Source organism: Balaenoptera borealis (genome assembly GCF_965194805.1).
Source record: "Balaenoptera borealis genome assembly, chromosome: 7".
NCBI lineage: Eukaryota > Metazoa > Chordata > Mammalia > Artiodactyla > Balaenopteridae > Balaenoptera > Balaenoptera borealis.
In genome coordinates this window covers 53,748,741-53,773,110 of record NC_138864.1, presented here as the reverse complement: position 1 = coordinate 53,773,110, position 24,370 = coordinate 53,748,741, and the positions used below count along the sequence as shown (strand labels likewise).

The 24,370-nt window shown below is 36.8% G+C and overlaps 1 protein-coding gene across 2 annotated transcripts in view; it reads left to right on the top strand.

The window, feature by feature from the left end:
* The window catches only part of CCDC126 (coiled-coil domain containing 126), a 52,393-nt gene extending 28,281 nt beyond the window's left edge, over nt 1-24,112 (top strand). For both annotated transcript variants that reach the window (XM_082398652.1, XM_082398651.1), the window contains one exon: nt 18,160-24,112. In XM_082398652.1, the coding sequence (XP_082254778.1) occupies nt 18,160-18,344 (185 nt within the window). In that variant the 3' untranslated portion in view covers nt 18,345-24,112. The remainder of the gene's footprint in view (nt 1-18,159) is intronic.
* Nucleotides 24,113-24,370: the final 258 nt, after the last annotated feature.

Here is a 24,370-nt window from a genome sequence, read left to right as displayed (position 1 = left end):
AAACAGAATCCAACAACACATTAAAAGGATCATACACCACGATCAAGTGGGATTTATCCCAGGGATGCAAGGATTCTTCAATATGTGGAAATCAATCAATGTGATACACTTTATTAACAAATTGAAGAATAAAAACCATATGATCATCTCAATAGATGCAGAAAAAGCTTTTGACAAAATTCAACACCCATTTATGATAAAAACTCTCCAGAAAGTGGGCATAGAGGGAACCTACCTCAACATAATAAAGGCCATATACGACAAACCCACAGCAAACATCATTTTCAATGGTGAAAAACTGAAAGCATTTCCTCTAAGATCAGGAACAAGACAAGGATGTCCACCGTCACCACTATTATTCAACATAGTTCTGGAAGTCCTAGCCACGGCAATCAGAGAAGAAAAAGAAATAAAAGGGATACAAATTGGAAAAGAAGAAGTAAAACTGTCACTGTTTGCAGATGACATGATACTATATATAGAGAATCCTAAAGATGCCACCAGAAAGCTAATAGAGCTAATCATTGAATTTAGTAAAGTTGCAGGATACAAAATTAATGCACAGAAATCTCTTGCATTCCTATACTCTAATGTTGAAAAATCTGAAAGGGAAATTAAGGAAACACTCCCATTTACCATTGCAACAAAAAGAATAAAATACCTGGGAATAAACCTACCTAGGGAGACAAAAGACCTGTATGCAGAAAACTATAAGACACTGATGAAAGAAATTAAAGATGATACCAACAGATGGAGAGACATACCATGTTCCTGGATTAGAAGAATCAGTATTGTGAAAATAACTATACTACCCAAAGCAATCTATGGATTCAATGCAATCCCTATCAAATTACGAATGGCATTTTTTATGGAACTAGAACAAAAAATCTTAAAATTTGTATGGAGACACAAAAGACCCCAAATAGTCATAGCAGTCTTGAAGGAAAGAAACGGAGCTGGAGGAATCAGACTCCCTGACTTTAGAATATATTACAAAGCTACAGTAATCAAGACAATATGGTACTGGCACAAAAACAGAAATATAGATCAATGGAACAAGATAGAAAGCCCAGAGATAAACCCACACACCTATGGTCAACTAATCTATGACAAAGGAGGCAAGGATATACAATGGAGAAAAGACAGTCTCTTCAATAAGTGGTGCTGGGAAAACTGGACAGCTACATGTAAAAGAGTGAAATTAGAACACTCCCTAACACCATACACAAAAATAAAATCAAAGTGGATTCGAGACCTAAATGTAAGAGTGGACACTATAAAACTCTTAGAGGAAAACATAGGAAGAACACTCTGACATAAATCACAGCAAGATCTTTTTTGATCCACCTCCTAGAGTAATGGAAATAAAAACAAAAATAAATGGGACCTAATGAAACTTCAAAGCTTTTCCACAGCAAAGGAAAGCGTAAAGGAAAAGACAACCCTCAGAATGGGAGAAAATATTTGCAAACGAATCAACGGACAAAGGATTAATCTCCAAAATATATAAACAGCTCATTCAGCTCAATATTAAAAAAACAAACAACCCAATCCCAAAATGGGCAGAAGACCTAAATAGACATTTCTCCAAAGAAGACATACAGATGGCCAAGAAGCACATGAAAAGCTGCTCAACATCACTAATTATTAGAGAAATGCAAATCAAAACTACAATGAGGTATCACCTCACACCAGTTAGAATGGCCATCATCAGAAAATCTAGAAACAACAAATGCTGCAGAGGGTGTGGAGAAAAGGGAACCCTCTTGCACTGTTGGTGGGAATGTAAATTGATACAGCCACTATGGAGAACAGTATGGAGGTTCCTTAAAAAACTAAAAACAGAATTACTGTATGACCCAGCAATCCCACTACTGGGCATGTACCCAGAGAAAACCATAATTCAAAAAGACACATGCACCCCAATGTTCACTGCAGTACTGTTTACAATAGCCAGGTCATGGAAGCAATCTAAATGCCCATCGACAGAGAAATGGATAAAGAAGTTGTGGTACATATATACAATGGAATATTACTCAGCCATAAAAAGGAACGAAATTGGGTCATTTGTAGAGAGGTGGATGGATCTAGAGACTGTCATAGAGAGTGAAGTAAGTCAGAAAGGGAAAAACAAATATCGTATATTAATGCATATATGTGTAACCTAGAAAAATGGTACAGATGAACCAGTTAGCAGGGTAGAAATTGAGACACAGAGGTAGAGAACAAACGTATGGGCACCAAGGGGGGAAAGCTGTGGGGGGTGGGCGTGGTGGTGTGATGAATTGGGCGATTGGGATTGACATGTATACACTGATGTGTATAAAATTGATGACTAATAAGAACCTGCTGTATAAAAAAATAAGTAAAATGAAATTTAAAAAAATAAAATCAAAAAATCAAAAAAAGAAAAAATAAATGGATTAAACTCCCTAATCAAAATACATAGATTGGCAGAATGGATTTTAAAAAAACCCAGGATTTAATTATATGCTGTCTATAAGAGATTCACTGTGGATATAATGACACACATAGAAGTTTGGGACCCTTATCAATAGGACTGGTGTCCTTATAAGAAGAGAAATAGACATGAGATGCATGCACAGAGAAAAGGCCACATGAGGACACAGTGAGAAGATACCCATCTGCAAGCCAAGGAGAGATGCCTCTGGAGAAACTAAACTGGCCATAGCTTTGATCTTGGGCTTCCTGTCTCCAGACTGGGGAAATATAAATTTCTGTTGTTTAAGAAAAAAAAATTATGGCAATTTGCCGCAGACCGGCTGCAGAAAGCTAGAAGTTCCTGGCGGTGAGGGGTAAGGAACTGAAAAGCACCAGTATGGGGTCAGAAGGGCCAAGACAACTGATGGTTGCAAGGCTAGTTTATTCAAAGAGCATGAATGTATATATAGGTTTAGTACGGAACGAATACCAGACAACAAATCAGCAAACCTTGTATTTCCACATAATTCTGTCGCCACTATCTATGCGCCATTATCTATGCGCCATTATCTATGCATCACTATCTATGCATCACTATCTATGCGTCAGCATGCCTTATGGGCCGTTCTTTGGAGATACAGACTTCCCCCTCAGGGCAGCACGTCCTTCTTCTGGGGAGCAACCAGGGGCTCTTAGATCCAGAGCAGGCACCTGGAACGAAACTGGCCGCAAGCCATTTTCCTTTTTTACGCTCAATACCGCAGCGTCAGGAGTGCATACCAAGAAAGAGACAAGCAGTTCTCCGCAAAGCAGAAAGCTGAATAAGCTTACAGCTTGGGGGCCACCACATTTCCCCCTTTTTTATTATTTTTTAAAGCTTGATAATGTAGTTTTAAGCCATGAACATCCTGACGCAAGACAGCGAAGCGCCCCATTACAAATCTAACAATACAAGGTAATAAACCGATCACCAATAAAAGTAGTACACCAATTGATATCAGGCCTGAGAGCCCTCCATGAATCCATTGTATCGGATTTAGCCCTTGTAGTTGATCTAATAATCCTTGAATCAAATTCTGGGGTCCATCTTCGTCCAGGTGGGCCTCTTGAATAGCTTGTATTTCGGCATTTAACTTTTGAATATCAAGGCTAATGTGTCCATCAGTCCATACACTTAATATATGCATTTTTACTTTTTCCCAATCCCATTGTGAATCATTATATAAATGTTGAGTTACACAAATCCAGGTATATTTGGCATGACAAATCAAACGCATTTTTAATTTTAAAGCCATAACTTGATCCCCTATTCCTATTAGAACATTTTTTAATTCATCTACTTCCGTTTTTAGTTGGGTATCAATATGACTTTGTAGGGCTAATGCTACACTAATATTTTTAGATAACTGATTAACATAATGAGCCTGGTGAATAGTTTGTGAAAGAGCAATCCCAGCAGTGGCCGCAGTAGCAGTTAAAGCTGCTAAGGCTAGGATTGCACATATTAGAACACCAATAAATCTCTTTGGTCGTTTTAATGCTTCAGTCAATTCCAGCCAGGCTTGCACGCCAGTGTTATGATACCATGGTTCAGACAAATTAACAGGTAACATTATATAAGAAGGTTGCTTCATAATCATAACAGATGTAGATCCTTTAACGGGCAAAACACAACTACTAAAGATACAATTAACACAAGTAATATTATAACCTATAGGATTCATAGTGTTTTTTACAATTAAATCTCCAATCAATAAAGCATAAGGAGGAGCGACGCAAGTAATCACCGGTCTATAAGAAAAGGATAAGGCAAGTTTCCAGAATTCCCATTGCTTGTAAAAAACAAGGCTGTTATTATTAACGGGGACAGAAGAAACTAGTATGGTGCCATTATCATAATCTAAAGTACACCAGACAGAGGCTTTAGTCCATGTATCATTACAAACAGGAAAATCAAACTGCGGGAATTCAGAAGCCATAAAAGCAGGAAATTGTAGTCCTGTGACAGTCTTTACGACCGTAATTTGATGTCCAGCTAATAACGTCCCTTGATTACCTATGGTAGTTTCAATACACAAATAATGTCCAGTATCTTCAATCCTCAAGCGATATATGCATAGAGAATGATCCAACGAAGTATTAGAAGCAAGCTTAGTTACTCTAGCATTCATGTGAATGGGAACGTTATCCTTATACCAAAATACAAAGGTGGATAAATCTTCTCGTCTAGGAACAGTCTGTTTGCAAGGAAGACAAATATTAGATCCCACAGCTTTATAATTTTTACGTAAATGAGTAAAAAATTGAGAATTTACAGTGGTTTGGTAAGAAATAGCATGTTCTAAAGCAACAGCCTTAACACAACCAGAATTGGTACTCATAGGACTTAAACAAACAGGGGGAGTATTAAACCAATTAGAGTAGTTAACAGAAGTATTAGTAATAGGCAAATTTCCTAGCACTCTTCCAAAAGTAGAATCATTATAGAAAATTGGAAGGTCAGCTTCAGACCATGTAACAGGTTGTAATAAAGGAGGATCGGGTACATAAGCCCAATAAGATTTAGCCTCTATAGGTGGGGCTGCCAATACAGCTATCATGGCTAAAAAAAAGGTAAGAGGAGAGCGAGGATGAGCACTCTCCTCCATAATCCTACGTGTTTGAAATACTAAACATTGCAATTGATACCAAGTAATTTGATTTCGATCTCCCCTCGCCTCCCTGACAAGTTGTCTCCTACTCCATCGCCGCATTCTTCTCGTCCGCCGGGGGAACCGGTTGGGGTGTGCTGTGGTCGATTGCGAGAGCCTCAGGCAACGCATTCTTCGAGTCAGGGTGTTTATTGGTGATGGCATGATAATGTCGAACCAAGCGCTCCGGGAGCCACCGCGGAGAGTCTGCCTCCCTAGGGAAAACACAAACATGGCCTCGGCCCCATACTAAAACAGGGTCTGGTCCATGCCAAAGGTTAGTCATGGGATCTTTCCATTTAACAAGCGCTTTTTCAGTAGGGGTTCCCGAAAGACCTGTAAACAATCGTTCATAAGGCGTGTGACTAAATGCATCTAAAGTTAAAAAATTTAAAATAAATAAAGCATGATTAAGCATAATCTGAGGAGATCTATCATATTCCCCCTTTTTTATTTTTTGTAATGTAATTTTTAATTGTCGGTTGGCACGTTCTACAATACCTTGACCCTGAGGATTGTAGGGAATGCCTGTTTTATGTGAAATATGGAAAGTTGCACAAAAATTGGCAAAAGCTTTACTCGTATATCCTGGAGCATTATCTGTTTTTAAAGCTTTAGGAATTCCCATAGATGCAAAACAATGAAATAAATGAGTAATTACATATTTAGTAGATTCCCCAGCCAAAGGCGTAGCACATATAAAATTAGAGTAAGTATCAACAGTTACATGAACAAATTGTAATTTACCAAAAGAGGGAATATGAGTAACATCCATTTGCCAAAGATGATGAGGGAGTAAACCCCGAGGATTGACTCCAAATTGTGGAACAGGAAGGTGGGGTAAACATTTAGAGCAGGACTTAACAATGTATCGGGCTGTTTCTCTAGAAATAGAGAATTGTTTTTGAAGCATAGCAGCAGATTGATGATGTAAATTATGTGATTGAGTAGCAAGATCCTGAGGTTGAGATAAACTTAAGCCTATAATCTTTGTATTTTCGTCAGCCAATTGATTTCCCAAAGACAATGGGCCAGGGAGACCTGAATGGGCTCCAATATGTAATATGGCTACAGGAAAGTCATGCTGACGAATAATCTTTTGTAGTTGAAAGAAAGTCTGAAACAATTGAGAATCAACAGTATTGCCAATTATAGCAGTTTCTATGCTACGCAAAATAGTAACCAAATAATGGCTACCTGTATAGAGATTAAAAGAACAATGTGAAAAGATTTGAAAAGCCAAGGAAATCAACTCGTTGGGCAGAGGTATGATCTGTTTGTTCTTTATGAAGTAAGTCATCAGAAATAACCACAGCGATGCCATTGGCAGAACCATCAGTAAAAACATTTGGGGCATTGAGAATAGGAGTTGAACAGATAGTTTTTGGAAAAATAAATAGATGTTGAGTAGCAAAATGAAGGAGCTTATTAGAAGGATAATGATTATCAATAATTCCTGAATATCCAGCAAAAGCAAGAGCCCAAAAATCAGAGACAAATAATAGCCAAGAATATTGATAAGTAGTATAAGGTATAATAATAGAATTTGGTTCATATCCTACCAACTGAATATTTCTTCTACGACCCAATTGAACAAGTGTTGCTATTAACTCATAATAAGGTGTAACGACTTTATTAGGCGTATTTTTCATATGAATCCATTCAAGAATTCCTGTTTCTTGCCATAATAAGGCGGTAGGGGTATGTGACGTAGCACAGATTATTAATAGTATAGGTAAAGAAGGCTCAATTCTAGTTAGCTGAGCAGATTGTATTGCTTTGTTTACAAGCTTGAGTGCTTGTTGAGCTTCAGAAGTTAAAATACGAGGGGAAGAAGGATCAGGACTTCCCTTTAGGATATTAAAAAGAGGCTGTAATTGACCCGTAGTTAATTTTAAAGAAGGTCGCAGCCAATTAATATCTCCTAATAACTTTTGAAAATCATTTAAAGTTTTAAGAACGTCAGTCTGTATCTCTATCTTCTGAGGTGTAATATTATAATTTGTGATATACTTACCAAGATATGAGAAAGGTGGGTTCATCTGTACTTTGTCAGCAGCAATGACTAGTCCTGATCGTGACAAATGACTTTGAAGGGAATTATAAGCCTTAAGTAAAATATGTTTATCAGAATAAGCAAGTAATAAGTCATCCATATAATGAATAAAATATATCTGAGGGGACTGTTTACGAATAGGGGCAATAACTTGAGCTACAAACTGTTGACATAAAGTAGGACTATTAGCCATACCCTGAGGCAGCATTTTCCATTGATAACGTTGCATAGGTTCTATAAAATTTAAAGAGGGTAAGCTAAAAGCAAATCGCAACTTATCAGCCGGAAATAGAGGAATAGTAAAAAAGCAATCCTTAAGATCAATAATAATAATCATATAATTTTTAGGTATGGCTGCAGGAGAAGGCAAACCTGGTTGCAGAGCTCCCATAATTACCATAGTTTGATTAACAGCACGTAAATCTTGCAATAAACGATATTTTCCCGATTTTTTCTTTATAACAAATATAGGAGTATTCCAAGGGCTATTAGACTTTTCTAGTCTGCCCAAAGCAAGCTGTTCATTAATTATATTATGAGCCGCCATTAATTTCTCCTTAGAAAGGGGCCATTGGTCCACCCAGACAGGATTATCAGAAATCCAAGTTATAGGGTCAGCATGTGGTGGAGGAGAATCCAAGGCCCCTAGAAAAAACCCAAGCCTGTTTTATCCCGTTTATTATCAGTCTGTAAGGGTAGTTTATTTCCCTGTTGATTTTTTCCCAAACCATTCCTAGGATCATACCCTTGATTTAACAATATATTAGTTACAGTAGGGTTGGGACTAAGCAATAGGATTCCCATTTGTTGTAATATATCTCTTCCCCAAAGGTTAACTGGCAATCCAGGCAATACGTAGGGTTTGAATATTCCTTGATTACCTTCAGCATCCTGCCAATGTAGGTATTGCGAACTTTGTTGTGGAGAATTAGATTGGCCAATACCTTGCAACTGTGTAATGGTTTGGTGCACGGGCCAATTTTTTGGCCAATGTATAAACGAAATAACAGAAACATCAGCACCAGTATCTAATAACCCAGAAAAAGGCCTTCCATTTATTTTTAATACCAATTGTGGTCTTTCCCTACCAATTTGTTGAATCCAGTAAACTGCATCAGAGGAACCGAAAGCCCCAGTTCCTCTTTTGTTATATTGTAAAATTTTTCCTTCTGGCATGAATGGAATTAATAGAAGCTGAGCTATTCGCATACCGGGCGTGATAAGAAAAGATCCTTTTGATGTTTGAACCATAACCTTTAATTCCCCTTCATAATCAGCATCAATCACCCCAGGAATAATAGTTAAGCCTTTCATAGACATACTACTTCTTCCAAGGATTATACCAACCGTTCCCTGGGGTAAAGGCCCAAAAGTTCCCGTAGGAAGGGCTTGGGGTCCCATATCCGAGGTTAATAAGAATTGGGTGGAGGCACAGAGGTCCAGTCCTGCACTATTTGGCGTGGCCCTTTGAAGGGAGGAGATTCCATTCCCTGAGGAACAAAGGTCTGAGCTGGAGGCGGTAGAGAAGGTTGTGAGGGGATTATTGACATTGCTCCAATTGTTTGATGGGGCCGGAGCAGGCCCCTCCGGAAGTTTCCCGACAAGGGAGTTCCATCTTTATGAGTCACTGATCGACATTCTTTAGCCCAATGCCGTCCTCTTTGGCATCGGGGACAAATTGTGGGAGGAGGAGATTTACCTTGAGGCACAGAATTTACGATAGGCATATTAGGAGTATCAGCAGTACAATTTTTTGCAAAATGACCTGGCTTCCCACATTTAAAACAGTTTTTACTTTTAGCATTTGGCCCAAATCCTGCCTTAGTTAGGGCTGCAGCTATAGCTGCTCCCTGTAAGTAAGATGATCCAATATCAGAACAAACTCGAATATAATCCTCTAAATTTCCTTTCCTTTTCCATGGACGTATAGCTGCTTGACAAATATTATTAGCATTTTCGAAAGCCAATTGTTTGACGATAATTGCTCCAGAAGGACCATCAGATATAATTCTATTAACAGCCTGTAATAATCTAGCCACAAAATCAGCATAAGGTTCATCTGCCCCTTGCCTTATTTTAGCAAGGTCTTCAGTCCTAGTGGAGGCAGGTAAATGTTTCCATGCATGTAGAGCTATATGATTGATCTGAGCATAAGCCACAAAAGGGAAAGCTAATTGATCCTGTAATAACTGATGTTGTCCTTCCCCAATCAACATCTCATAATTTACTAGCACATTATGTGCAGTATTTCTTTCAGCTTGTTCAGCAGCCTTTTCATAATATTCTGATTTCCAAAGTAAATAGTCGCCACCAGTGAGACAAGCACGAGCAATAGATTTCCAGTCTGCTGGAGGCAATGCTTCTGTTGCAATAGTATCCAACATAGTAATAGTGAAAGGGGCTATAGGCCCATATTGTGCACAGGCTGCTTTTAAATCTTTCAAAACCTTAAAGGAGAGAGGCTGATATTCCCGATTATTTTGTTGTGGATTTTGAGGATTGGGTCGTTCCACCACCGGGCAGCAGAATAAAGGATCCTCCCCTCTATTAAGAGCTCCCCGTACTGCTTGTTGTAAAGGACTAAGCTTAGGAGGGATAGGGACAGAGACATGTAATTGCTGTAACCGCGGAAGAATATTTTCATCAGGATATTTTTCAGCCTCATATTTGGCTTCTTCACCCTCTAAATCAAAAGAAAAGTCATCATCATCAAGTGAATTAACACTCTTTATCCTCGGTGGCAACGGAGGAGCAGTAGCTACTGCAGCAATATGTTCTACAGATTTAGCTGTTACTTTTGGAACTGAATCATAAATTGGATTAAAACAATCTCTTATTAAATTCCACAAGCTAAAAATGGAAACTGAAACAGAAGATGGTCCATGAGCTTCATGATATTTAGATAACTCATCTCCTACATGAGTCCAAATTGCTAAGTCCACTGATCCTCCTTCAGGGAACCAAGGACAAGCATCATATACTAATTGCAAAAATTCCAGAAGTTGTGAGGTAGTTACCTTAGTTCCACGGGCTTTTAACATTGAAAGCAAAACCTGAGCAAATAAATCACGCTCCTTAGAGCCCTTTTGTCCCATTTTATTTTACTTCTGACTCTTTCTCGAGTTACCGTCCTAAAAACGAAATTATTTCTTGTGGCCACACTATCTCACTCGAGAGTTCTACTTACCTGAAATCTTCCGAAATGCCTCACGCACTCAGGTCCCTGTTCGGGCGCCACTTGCCGCAGACCGGCTGCAGAAAGCTAGAAGTTCCTGGCGGTGAGGGGTAAGGAACTGAAAAGCACCAGTATGGGGTCAGAAGGGCCAAGACAACTGATGGTTGCAAGGCTAGTTTATTCAAAGAGCATGAATGTATATATAGGTTTAGTACGGAACGAATACCAGACAACAAATCAGCAAACCTTGTATTTCCACATAATTCTGTCGCCACTATCTATGCGCCATTATCTATGCGCCATTATCTATGCATCACTATCTATGCATCACTATCTATGCGTCAGCATGCCTTATGGGCCGTTCTTTGGAGATACAGACTTCCCCCTCAGGGCAGCACGTCCTTCTTCTGGGGAGCAACCAGGGGCTCTTAGATCCAGAGCAGGCACCTGGAACGAAACTGGCCGCAAGCCATTTTCCTTTTTTACGCTCAATACCGCAGCGTCAGGAGTGCATACCAAGAAAGAGACAAGCAGTTCTCCGCAAAGCAGAAAGCTGAATAAGCTTACAGCTTGGGGGCCACCACAGCAATTTATTTTATATGCATTTCAAATAAGTGATTAAAAGGTTATATGTATGACCCTAAAAAAAAAAAAAGAATTAAATACTGTGACCAAGTGGCATTTATTCCAGGGATGCAAGGCTGGTTTAATTTTCAAAAATCAATCAGTATAGGGACTTCTCTGGCAGCCCAGTGGTTAAGACTCCATGCTCCCAATGCAGTGGTTAAGACTCCATGCTTCCAATGCACAGGTTCGAGACCTGGTCGGGGAACTAAGATCCCACATGCCACATGGCAGGCATAAAAAAAAAAAAAAATCGATCAGTGTATTCCATCATATTAACAGGCTAATGAGAGGGAGGTGGGGGTTACTGTAAAAGGGCAACACAGGGATTGTTGTGGTGAAGGAAATATTCTGCATCTTGACTGTACCAGCGTCAGTACTATAGTTGTGATGTATGTAGTTTTACAAGATATCACTGTTGGGGGAAACTGGGTAAAGGGTACAGGAATTTCTGTATTTGTTATCTCTTGCAACTATATGTAAATGTACAGTTATCTCAAAATAAGTTATTTACCAATTAAGAAAAAGACTAAACAAACCTGTAAAATGAATAGTCCTTATATTCTAAACATGTTAGAGGGAAGTCAATCTCAGAATTCCTATTAGAAGTGGTTTTAATGTGGCTATTTAAAATGTAGATTATTCATGATTTGTATTATTTAGTCAAATCCATTATCTAGCTTTTGTTTTCTCACTTAAGAAAAATTAGGCTTATTTTATGTACCTAGGCATTTAATTTGTATTTAAAGTTTGATGAGAACATGTCGATCTACTCATGAGACCTAAACAGTGTGCCTTGCAGCCTTAAGTAGGGAAGTAATAAAATATTTGTTGAATGATATAATTTATTCAGCACTCAGTAGGAGAAGGTAGCTGTATTAAAAATGTAAAGGACTAAACAATTAATGTACATTTAATTACAGAGTTTATGAGACTTTTGAAACCACTTTTACCTAGCAGTTTGCTCTGATATTTGAATTCGTTCATATTGCTTAGGAAGCATTCTTGTTTTATTGCTAGCTTCATAATAAAACTTTACAGTGAGTAATTCACTTTGATAATCAAGAAGTGACTTCTAAGTTTTCTCCCTTGTACAATTAAGCAGATGTTAGTGGTGGTAAAATATTAATTTGAGTTTGAAAAATATTAATAAGGAAAAGTTTTTGACTTAGATACTTTAAACACTTCTGTTTTTTTTGTTTTTTTTTTAATGGCTGCTTTGGGTCTTTGTTGCTGTGTGTGGGCTTTCTCTAGTTGTGGTGAGCGGGGGCTACCCTTCGTTGAGGTGCGCTGGCTTCTCATTGCAGTGAATTCTCTTGTTGTGGAGCACAGGCTCTAGGTATGTGGGCTTCAGTAGTTGTGGCATGTGGACTCAGTAGTTGTGGCTCATGGGCTTAGTTGCTTTGTGGCATGTGGGATCTTCCTGGACCAGGGATCAAACTTGTGTCCCCTGCATTGGCAGGTGGATTCTTAACCACTGTGCCACCAGGGAAGTCCCACACTTATGTATTTTATTTTCATTAGTCATTTTTGCATTTTACTACAATTGAATTTCTTTTTTGTGTACACATGGCTATTTTTATTTGTATCTGCCTCTCTTCACATTAGGAATACAAATAATAAAACCTATTGAGATGTAAATAAGAGATAAATCAACAGAGACCTATAAAGTCCACAAAGGCATGTGTACTTGGTGTTTGTGCTGGTCCTTTTCCTGGTTGCCTTCAGATTTATTCCTTTACTTTTCTCTGTTTTGTATCTCAAGGGAGGGTGATTCTAGTAGGTGGCACTTTCTCAGTTCCTAAATCAACTAGCTACTGCCTGGGTTCAGCCAATGAGAAGTACTGGCAGGAATTCGGAATGTAGGAGGAAAAGAGAAGCTAGGGTATTTTTCTCCCTTTCTGCCTCAGGTGATGTCTCCTTTGTAGCGCCAGCTTCTGCCAGACTGACTCCTTGGCTCTGTATTCCACTAGGTGTCCTTGGACTTGGGCTGTTGTAACATTACTGATTTTTCCCTCTGTTCCTTAGGCTTGGGATGATAGTGGCTTCCTGCTGCGCCTCACAATCTCTGATTATGTTTATTGTAGCAAGAATCTTTTTATATCCAATATCTTTAGTATATTTAATAGCATTGTAACCTCTTTTTTTGTTTTGTTTTGTCATATTCATTCGTTTGTTTTATTTTTTAGATTCCATTATATCCTCCTTTTGATTTTTGTATACTGTGAAATAATTGGGCTAGGTGCTATTTTGATAGTATGTGTGTTCTTATGTGCCTTTGTATTAGCCTGTTTTTTGTTGTTTTTCCCTTAAACTATTTGATTTCTTCTCCCAGAGAAGGGAAACTTAAAGCAGGAGCAGAGCAACCTTAAAGGATTTTATTTCCTAAATCTGATTCTTCATGTTAGTCTCAACCATGATACCGCCTACCAAACATGAATCAGACATTCAGCAAATGTTCATTTCCAACATTTGTTGACTGTCTACTATGTGATAAAGCATCAAGCTGGATGAGCTGAGTAAAAGGATATAGTTTGGTCTTCCACTTCCAGGTTGTTTTTAGGGGTTCTGAACCGGGTCCCGTGGTAGGAGTTCTTATTGCTAGCACTTTCAGTGATAGGGCTTTGTGGGGAAGTACTGTGGACTCCCATATAGTGTAAACATATAGTTCCCATAACTATATAGTCACATGAAATGTAAACAGAAAATTGTAATGTGAATCTAGAGAAAGGGTGAGTTTTGTTATGTTCAAAGGGATCATTGTGGTTTTTCAACTAACTGATTTTATATCATCAAGCAAAGTAATTTAGATTTCTTAGTCTTCTAAAATATTTTATTAAAACAACTGATTTTAGAAAATTTGAAAGGAGGATATATGATAATTTAGAACATTGTTAAAGTAATATATAGTTGTTTCTGATTAAACCCAACTTTTCCTTTGAGTACTTTTTTGATGGAAAACTGATTACTTAACTTACAAATTATAAGTTTAAAATAAAATGAATTTTTCCAAAGAGAATTGGTGTAAGCATTTATCAAAGGCTGTGGACACCACTATTCTGCAGCATCGTAATAAAATATAAGCAGGAAGCTCAGATATATGCTACATGGATTTTAGATTGGAAACGTAGTGGCCTTTGTCACTGTTATAACCCAAATTATTTGTAATAAAAAAACCTGACAGTGTGTGTGTGTGGAAAAAAAAAAAGTGTATGCATGTAGAAAGTAATAACATAAAAGGGAAAAATTATTGTGGTAGGCTGAAGATATATATACATTTCCTCTAAAGAAGCAATAGTCAAATGCAATGTGTAGATTTCATTTGAATCCTGATTCAAACAAATCAACTGTAAGAAGACATTTTTCAGGTAATCAGGAAAATCTGGATATGGACCAGGTATTAAACTACTTAAATTAAGAAATTACTATAAATTTTTTTAAGCATGATAATAGCACAATGGTTAAGTTCTTTAAAAGTTAAAGGTGCATTCTGAAGAATTTACAGTGAAATGACATGATGTCTTGGATTTGACTTAAAATACTGTTGGAGAAAAAAGGTGGAAGGGGAGAGATGAACCAAGAATGGCAAAATATTGTTCATTGTGAAAGCCAAGTGATGAGAATTAGGTCCATGAGTACTCATTATACTGTTCTATCTCTGCTTGTGTATGTTTGAAATTTTCCAAAATTAAAAACATTGAAAATGTTAAAAAAAAAAATCATGAGATACAGTATATCTACTCACCATTTAGACACCATAGACGTAAAAATATATATATGTATTCTTTTTGCATCTGTGTTGTAGTGGAGAACCCTGAGTTTGGGGCCTTGGAAGCGAAAGACTGGGGTCTGAATTCTAGTTTTCCTACCTGCTAAAAATGTTTACTTTTTCAATCTATTTTATACGGAAAAAAATAGACATGTTTACTGAATATTACAACAACTAATAACAAGTAAGGTTTGTTGAGACCTTATTGTGTACCACACATTGAGCTAAGCCTTATGTATCATTTAATCCTCATTACTAATGAAAATATTAAATAATGTATGAAAAAAAAACCCTGATGTGCACGTATACATATATATGTATATATATACAGACACAAATATATATATATATAAAATACACATACATTACAATAAATTTGTTTGTATTTGATTTTAAAGAACCCCAACTTTTCCTTTAATTGCTATTCCTAACTATAACTAATCAGTGAGGAGGCTGTACCTTTATAATTCATGTCGCACTTCAGCTTGGTGTCAAACCTCTGAGAGCTTTCGCTTCATTTTATGTTAACATGATGGTAAGCGCCCCACCCCAGTCTATGCTATGTAGACTTCTCTGGCCTGGGTTGCCTACTTCTTCAAATATTATACATGAGGTGGCTGCCAGGGAAAAACAGATCCAGCAGTTATCTTTTAGTCTTGTTGCTGGAAGATTCTTTAAAATGTATATTTTTTAACTTACCAAATACTATTATAACTCTTGATTGAAAGGTCTTAATAAAGAAACGCCCCCTCTCCCTAATCTTTTATTTTGAAAATTCTCAGTCTACAGAAAGTTAGGGAAAATTATGTGGGGTAAACATCATATATCTTTTCTCTAGATTCATCATTTGCTAAAAAGTTTTCTGTATTTTTATCTTTCCTTCTCTATACAAATATATATGCTTTTAGGGGGTACCAGTTGAAACAAGTTGTATATATCATGGCATTTTATCCCTAAATACTTCTTATCAAAGAATTTTTCTTATACTTTTCTTCTTGTGCATACCCACTAAACTAGAATATTTAAGTGTTCATGATGAATGATGCCGAAAGATACACTGCTTGATTTCCTCCATCACTGGACTTTCTCCAAATAGTTTTTCCCCTCACTTTATATTACATTGATTTTTTTGTTGATTTATTTCTAATCACTTTTTACAACCACCTGCTACCACTACTCTCACTACTCCTTTCTGAAATCTGTTTTGCTTTTTTCACTTTAAGAAAATTATGGTAAAATGTATGTAACATAAAATTTGCCATCTTAACCATTTTTTTAAAAAAAAATTATTTTATTTGTTTATTTTTGGCTGCGTTGGGTCTTCGTTGCTGCACGCGGGCTTTCTCTACTTGCAGTGAGCAGGGGCTACTCTTCGTTGCGATGCATGGGCTTCTCATTGCGGTGGCTTCTCTTGTTGCAGAGCACAGTCTCTAGGCACGCGGGCTTCAGTAGTTGTGGCTCGCGGGCTATAGAGCGCAGGCTCAGTAGCTGTGGTGCACAAGCTTAGTTGCTCCACGGCATGTGGGATCTTCCCAGACCAGGGCTTGAACCTGTGTCCCCTGCATTGGCAGGTGGCTTCTTAACCACTGCACCACCAGGGAAGCCCTTCCATCTTAACCATTTTTAGGTGTACAGTTCAGTGGCATTAATTATATTCAATGTTGTACAGCCATCACTACTACCTAAAACTTGCATCACTCCAAACAAGAAACTCTGTAACCTTACCATTAAGCAGTAACTTGCCATTCCCCCCTTCCCCTGGTCTTTGATAACCTCTAATCTACCTTCTGTCTCTACGTGTTTTTCTATTCTAGGTAGTCCAAATAAGTGGAATCATACAGTATTTGTCCTTTTTTGTCTGGCTTATTTCACTTTGCATAATGTCTTCAAGGTTCATCCATTTTGTGTCATGTATCAGAACGTCATTCCTTTTTATGGCTAAATAATGTTCCCTGTATGTTAATACCACATTTTGTTGATCTTTTGATCTACTGATGGACACTTAGGTTGTTTCCACCTTTTGGCTATTGTGAATAATTCTGAAATAAACATTGGTGTGCAAGTATCTCTTTGAGTCTCTGCTTTCACTTTTTTGGGGTAGATACCTAGGAGTGGAATTACTGGGTCATATGGTCGTATTATGTTTAGCTTTTTGAGAAACTGCCGAACTATTTTCTATGGTGGCTGTGCCATTCTATATCCCCACCAGCAGTGTATGAGGGTCCCAATTTCTTCACATTTTTGCCAATGCTTATTTTCCTTTTCTTTGATTATAGCCATCCTAGTAGACGTAAAGTGGTATTTCATTGTGACGTTGGGTATCTTTTCATGTGCTTATTGTTCATTTGCGTATCTTCTTTGGAGAAATGTTTATTCAAGTCCTTTGCTGATTTTAAAAATTGAGTGGTTTATCTTTTTGTTGTTGGGTTTAGGAGTTCTTTATATGTTCTTGATACTAAGCCCTTGTCAGATCTATGATTTGCAAATATTTTCTTCCATTCTCTAGATTGTCTTTTTACTTTCTGGATAATATCTTTTGATGTCCAAAAGTTTTAAATTTTGATGAAGTCCAATTTATCTGTTTTTTCTTCTGCTTCTGCTTTTTCTGATAGCTTAGTAACAGAACCATCAGCAACTTTATGAGTTGTTGTTAAATGATTTTTCTCCTGATCACAGATTAGGGTTTGAGCTGCCTTTTTTGGTCCAGGATCAACAAAAAATAACAATATTAGTTGCCACTGACTGAATACATAATATGTGTTAGGTGCCATTGGGAAACCTGAGAAAAGAGGATTCTAAGGAAGCAAAGGGTCAAAATTTCATTCTTATCAGGTAAATTCTACTGAAACCCTTTAACCTCGCAGAGAGATTAGAAGATACAGTCTTCCCCATCATTTTCTAGTCAGAACTAGTATCTGTACTGCACTGATCAGGTTCCTGGCATCTGCTCTGGATCCTAGGCTGCCCCTACACTTCAACCTGTGGAGGTTCCAGGTTTCTTGTTTCTGCATTTCCTTGAATTTCTCACTTAGCTCAGCTAGTTTTTTTACCTTACCTGCCTAGTCCACGGTCGTCTTTACAGACTAAGAAACTCAAAGTAAATGGGTTCCTTACAGAGGGACTAACATTTTAAACCAGCCTTTAAATCTGTTTTATTGCACTAGAAAAGTGAGTTTCCCCACATTTATAACTCTGAAATTCCATTAAGAAGCTCTGTATGTGATGCTCTTCTTTAAAACAGTTAGGCTTTTTCTATGTGTGGTATGAGTGTTTTCCCTCTCGTATATTTTCTTTTGGATGACTCGATAATTGTTCACGTTTCCCCTCATACTATGAAAACACAAATATTAAGTGCTCTATCAGTATTTAATATGGTTTATTCTCATTTTTTTTTTTCCCCTAGCTGATCTAAAAAGAACAATTGCTGTCCTTTTGGATGACATTTTACAACGTTTGGTAAAGCTGGAGAACAAAGTCGACTATATTGTTGTGAACGGCTCAGCAACCAACACTACCAATGGTACTAGTGGGAATCTGGTGCCAGTGACGACAAATAAAAGGATAAATGCATCAGGCAGCATTAGATAGCAGTTGAAGATCAGCTTGTGCTGCTACGTTCACCGTGGATTATATCCTATGGCAGAAAAGCTTTTATATCGCTGGCTAGCATAGAGTTAATACTTTACAATAAAACCTCTACGCATTTTCAAGGAATATGCTGGATTCATGGAACTCTAATTCTGTATATAAATTTTAAAAGTTATTAGTTTGCTTTCAGGCACAACTCTTCAACGCTGTACTATATCCTTAAAGGGAATTTGGTAACATGGTTGATGTAGTAAGCAGGTAGGTGATCTTTGTATAAATCTTTGTGTTTGAGATCAAGTTGAAACAAAAACACTGAAAGACATGGATTCATTTCTATAAAATATTTATTTAAATATATAACGTTTTTCAGACAAGTGAAGAATATTGTTACTGAATCATTCTGTCATTTGTTATCAGTAGATGTGACTGTTTGACTAATACTGTTAGAAAATGTGCTTACTTCCAGTACTTACTATATTTTGTTATTCAGATTATGAGCAGAGAGAAAGGAAGTATAATGTTGAAAATAATGTTTTGAAATCATGACCCAAAGAATGTCTTCATTTGCACTATCCCTTCAGAATAACTGGAGGTTAATTATTGTATATTTTTAAAAATTACATTTATAAGAGTATAATCTTGAAATGGGTAGTAGCCACTGTTCATAACCTATTCTAAACATTGGGACAATTAAATAACATTAAATAGTAATCTCTAATCTCATACGTAACATTTTCTTATATACTTATGTTCTGAAGAATAAAAGATTTTTATGATGAGATTAAAAATAAGTATTAATTCATGATTTTCATGTACAACAATGTTAATTTAAAAGTGTAACCCTTTGATTATGTTGTCAAGAAAGCACATTATTTCCATATTTTGGTAATTTTTGCTTATATTATATTGGCAAGGGAGAGAGAAACTGAGATACTTGTGAGACTGGGACTCTTAAGGACTTTAGCCAGATGTACATAATAAAAGTATTTGTGTTGCATTAAATTGCTTGGAAAATGGTAACATTATAGTACGTAGAATATCCTGCTTTATGAAATTTTGGATTTGTATAATAGATACGTTAGATATTCATTTTATATAATGAACACTTAAAAATAATTAAGAATGTTTAAAATATAATTTAAATTATGAAGATGGACTATCTTTTCAGGAAAACAGCTATTCTATATAGCACAGGAGATCTTAATCTTGGGTAATTCTACTATAGAGCAAAGTACACCTTTATTTAAATTTACCTTGTAGCAAATTTAATTGCCATATGGTGCCCTATGTTTCATAGTATTTATTCTCTATAACAACTGCTTAAGTGCAGCTAGCTTCTAGATTTAGACTGTATTGAATTTAGTTTTAGATATTGTATTGTTCATTATTACAATGTACTACCAGACATAGTAGCAATAATTATAATGTTTTATTAAAGTAAGTATGAGAAAATATTTCATGAAAGGTATCTTTCCAGACTCTTCCCTGTACCCTACCTTTATGTGAAGAAATTATTTATATACCATTTCCAGGTAAAGTTTGGAATAATTGTTCAGTCTCTCATTAGATGTTGACATTTTTGTTTTTTGTTTTTGTTTTCAGGGATGAAATAAAATGTATTATTTGTACTTTAAAGTATTATCATAAGTTTTTTCTTTAATGGTGATTGTGCAGTTAATAAATGGTAAATTATTAAAAGGAATCTTAGATAATTTGGGTTTTGTTCCATGAATTCCAGATAGCTGTTTCAAAAGAGAAAAATGGAAGATTGCCTTGTTCAGGTTAGGAGAGTCTGAGTTTAGGGATTGATGGGAACAAATCTGGGGATTGTGTTTGGAGGTTGTTCTTAGGCTTGTACTGTCAAATCGAAGTTTACTGTTGAGTTTTTTTAAATTTAAACTTAAATTTTTAAATTTTTATTTTATATTGGAGTATAGTTGATTAATAATGTGTTTCAGGTGTACAGCATAGTAATTCAGTTATACATAAACATGTATATGTTCTTTTTCAAATTCTTTTCCCATTTAGGTTATTACAGAGTATGGAGCAGAGTTCCCTGTGCTATACAGTAGGTCCTTGTTGGTTATCTATTTTAATAGCATTGTATACACGTCAATCCCAAACTCCCAATCTGTCCCTACCCACCACCCTTCCTTCCTGTTAACCATAAGTTTGTTCTCTAAGTCTGTGAGTCTGTGTCTGTTATGTAAATAAGTTCATTTGTATCTTTTTTTTTTTTTTAGGTTTCACTTATAATCTGATGTCATATATTTATCTTTCTCTGTCTGACTTACTTCACTTAGTATGATAATCTCCAGGTCCATCTGTGTTGCTGCAAATGGCATTATTTCATTCATTTTAATGGCTGAATAATATTCCATTGTATATATCTAACACACCTTCTTTATCCACTCCTCTGTTGATGGACATTTAGGTTGCTTCCACGTCTTGGCTATTGTAAACAGTGCTGCAGTGAACATTGAGGTGCATGTATCCTTTCTTTTTTTAAAAAATTAATTAATTAATTAGTGATTTTTGGCTGCATTGTGTCTTTGTTGCTGCATGTGGGCTTTCTCTAGTTGCGGCGAGCGGGGGCTACTTTTCATTGCAGTGCACGGGCTTCTCACTGTGGTGGCTTCTCTTGTTGCAGATCACAGGTGCTTGGCATGCAGGCTTCAGTAGTTCTGGCTCGTGGGCTCTAGAGCACAGGCACAATAGTTGTGGCGCACGGGCTTAGTTGCTCTGCGGCATGTGGGATCTTCCCGGACCAGGGCTTGAACCCGTGTCCCCTGCATTAGCAGGCAGATTCTTAACCACTGTGCCACCAGGGAAGTCCCACATGTATCCTTTCAAACCATGTTTTTCTCAGATATTTGCCCAGGAGTGGGATTGCTGGATCTTATGGTAGCTCTATTTTTAGTTTTTTAAGGAACCTCCATACTGTGGCTGCACCAGTTTACACTAACAGTGTAGGAGGGTTCCTTTTTCTCCACACTCTCTCCAGGATTTATTTTTTGTAGACTTTATGATGTTGGCCATTCTGACTGGTGTGAGGTGATATCATAGTTTTGATTTGCATTTCTCTAATAATTATCAGTGTTGAACATCTTTTTATGTGCCTCTTGGCCATCTGCATGTCTTCTTTGGAGAAATGTCTATTTAGGTCTTCTACCCATTTTTTGATTGGGTTGTTTGTTTTTCTCATATTGAGCTGCATGAGCTGTTTGTAAATTTTGGAGATATTAAATCCCTTGTCAGTTGCATCGTTTGCAAATATTTTCTCCCATTCTGTGGGTTGTCTTTTTGTTTTGCTTATGGTTTCCTTTGCTGTGCAAAAGATTTTGAGTTTAATTAGGTCCCATTTGTTTAATTTTGTTTTTATTTTCATTACTCTAGGAGACAGATCAAAAAAAGATATGCTGTGATTTATGTCAGAGAGTGTTCTGCCTATATATTCCTCTAAAAGTTTTATAGTATCCAGTCTTACATTTAGGTCTTTAATCCATTTGGAGTTTATTTTTGTGTGTGGTGTTAAAGAATGTTCTAATTTCATCTTTTTGCATGTAGCTATCCAGTTTTCCCAGTACCATTTATTGAAGAGACTGTCTTTTCTCCATTGTATAGTCTTGCCTCCTTTGTTATAGATTAATTGACCATAGGTTCGTGGGTTTATTTCTGGGCTTTCTATCCTGTTCCATTGATTTATATTTCTGTTTTTGGTGCCAGTACCATACTGTTTTGATGACTATAGCTTTGTAGTATAGTCTGAAGTCAGGGAGCCTGATTCCTCCAGCTCTGTTTTTCTTTCTCAAGATTGCTTTGGCTATTTGGGGTCTTTTGTGTCTCCATACAAATTTTAAGATTTTTTGTTCTAGTTCTGTGAAAAGTGCCATTGGTAATTTGATGGGGATTGTATTGAATCTGTTGATTGCCTTGGGTAGTATAGTCATTTTGACAATATTGATTCCTGCAATCAAAGAACATGGTATATACCTCTCCATCTGTTCGTATCATCTTTGATTTCTTTTATCAGCATCTTACAGTTTTCGGAGTACAGGTTGTTTGCCTCCTCAGGTAAGTTTATTCCTAGGTGTTTTATTCTTTTTGATATGATGGTAAATGGGTTGTTTCTTTAATTTTTCTTTCTGATCTTTCGTTGTTAGCGTATAGAAATGCAACCAATTTCTGTGTATTAACACATTATTGACCATGGGATTTTTGCAGAAACTAACACCTGTGGCTGGCGATTTGTAATGTAAGTGAATATTGAAACACCCACGTTTGAGTAAATATCAACAACTTTTTTTGCACTTAATGTATTTATTTGAAACTTCGTACATGTCATACTAAAGCGTTCTAATACTTCATTAGAGTGTAATAGGTAGTATAGCAGGCACCTCTGTTCAGGGGACCAGAACATCTATTACAAATATACTGTGTTTCACTGCACTTTCCCCTGGAAGAGCAGACTCTACACTTTCCGGCGGCATTTTTTGTTAGTCCTGTGGGTATTATTTCTTCTAGAATATGTTCTTTTATTTTACCTGATAGTCGACAAGGTGGATCTTCGTTGGGAGCTCTTTTAGAAACGCCACAAGAAGGACCAGCTGCGGGACTACCACTACATTCACCAGACTGGTCAGTTACCCATTCTCTAGCTGCTGCTAACAAAATTTGCTTGTAAGTCATTTTGTTCTGTACATTAAGGCTACAGTAAGTTTTAAACGGCTCTAGGCGTGCATGCTTCAGTAGTTGCGGCACACGGGCTTAGTTGCTCTGCGGCATGTGGGATCTTCCTGGACCAGGGCTCGAACACGTGTCCCCTACATTGGCATGTGGATTCTTAACCACTGCGCCACCAGGGAATTCCTCCTTTTTCATTTCTAATTTTATTGATTTGAGCCCTCTCTCTCTTTTTCTTGATGAGTCTGGCTAAAGGTTTATGAATTTTGTTTATCTTTTCAAAGAACCGGCTGTTAGTTTCATTGATCTTTTCTATTGTTTTCTTCATCTCTATTTCATTTATTTCTGCTCTGATCTTTATGATTTCTTTCTTCTATTAACTTGGGTTTTGTTTGTTCTTCTTTCTCTAGTTGCTGTAGGTGTAAGGTTAGATTGTTTTTTTGAGATTTTTCTCGTTTCCTGAGGGAAGATTGTATTGCTATAAACTTCCCTCTTAGAACTGCTTTTGCCGTGTCGCATAGGTTTTCGAGTGAATTAGAGTCTAATTCACTGATATAACCTGGGCATATACAGTTGTGTACACATATACATTATGTGTCTGGCACATAATAGGTGCCTGATAAATATTTGTTAATACAAGTTCCTCAGCCATTTTACACTTTTTGCTTTGTGCATCTATACCTTTATATTAAAAAAAGACATTCTTTTTGTACAACATATCATGAACTTATTTCCAAGTCAGTAAGTGTATAACTTTCATGGTTATTTCATTGTGTGAAATGAATATCACAGTTGATATACCTTTCACTCAATTATTGGGCACTTTGGTTGCATATAAAAGATTTAGACCTTGGTGTGGGACAAATCTAAAGCCTGACCTCTTTCCATTATTCCTTGTTGTCTAGATGCTAGAGGGTAACCTAATAAAGTGTGGTTAATATCCATTTGGGGGAGACAAAATAAAGTGTTGAAATATCTCTACTGGAAGAACAGAGAAAATCCAAAACTGGTGATCATCCTCAGGCTTTGTTTTATATCATGAGCAGCAGGCTAGAACCATTTTGCGAAGTAAGGAAAAGACTGAGGGTTAGAGAACGGGGAGGGGATTGGTTAGTAGTCAAACTTGTGCTTAATCAGATCAGGTTATTTTATAGCTTTTGGCTTAAAACGAATCAGTAATATTAGTGTGTATTTAGGTAAGGAAGTTAAGCCATAAAGATTTTTTTAAATTATTGTTCTTTTTTTGGATTTTATCAATGTTAGTATCTTTCAGACATCTTTCCTGAATGAGTTTAGGACCTCCAGTGAGTCCTTATTAGGTCAAGTGTAACTTCACGTTGCTT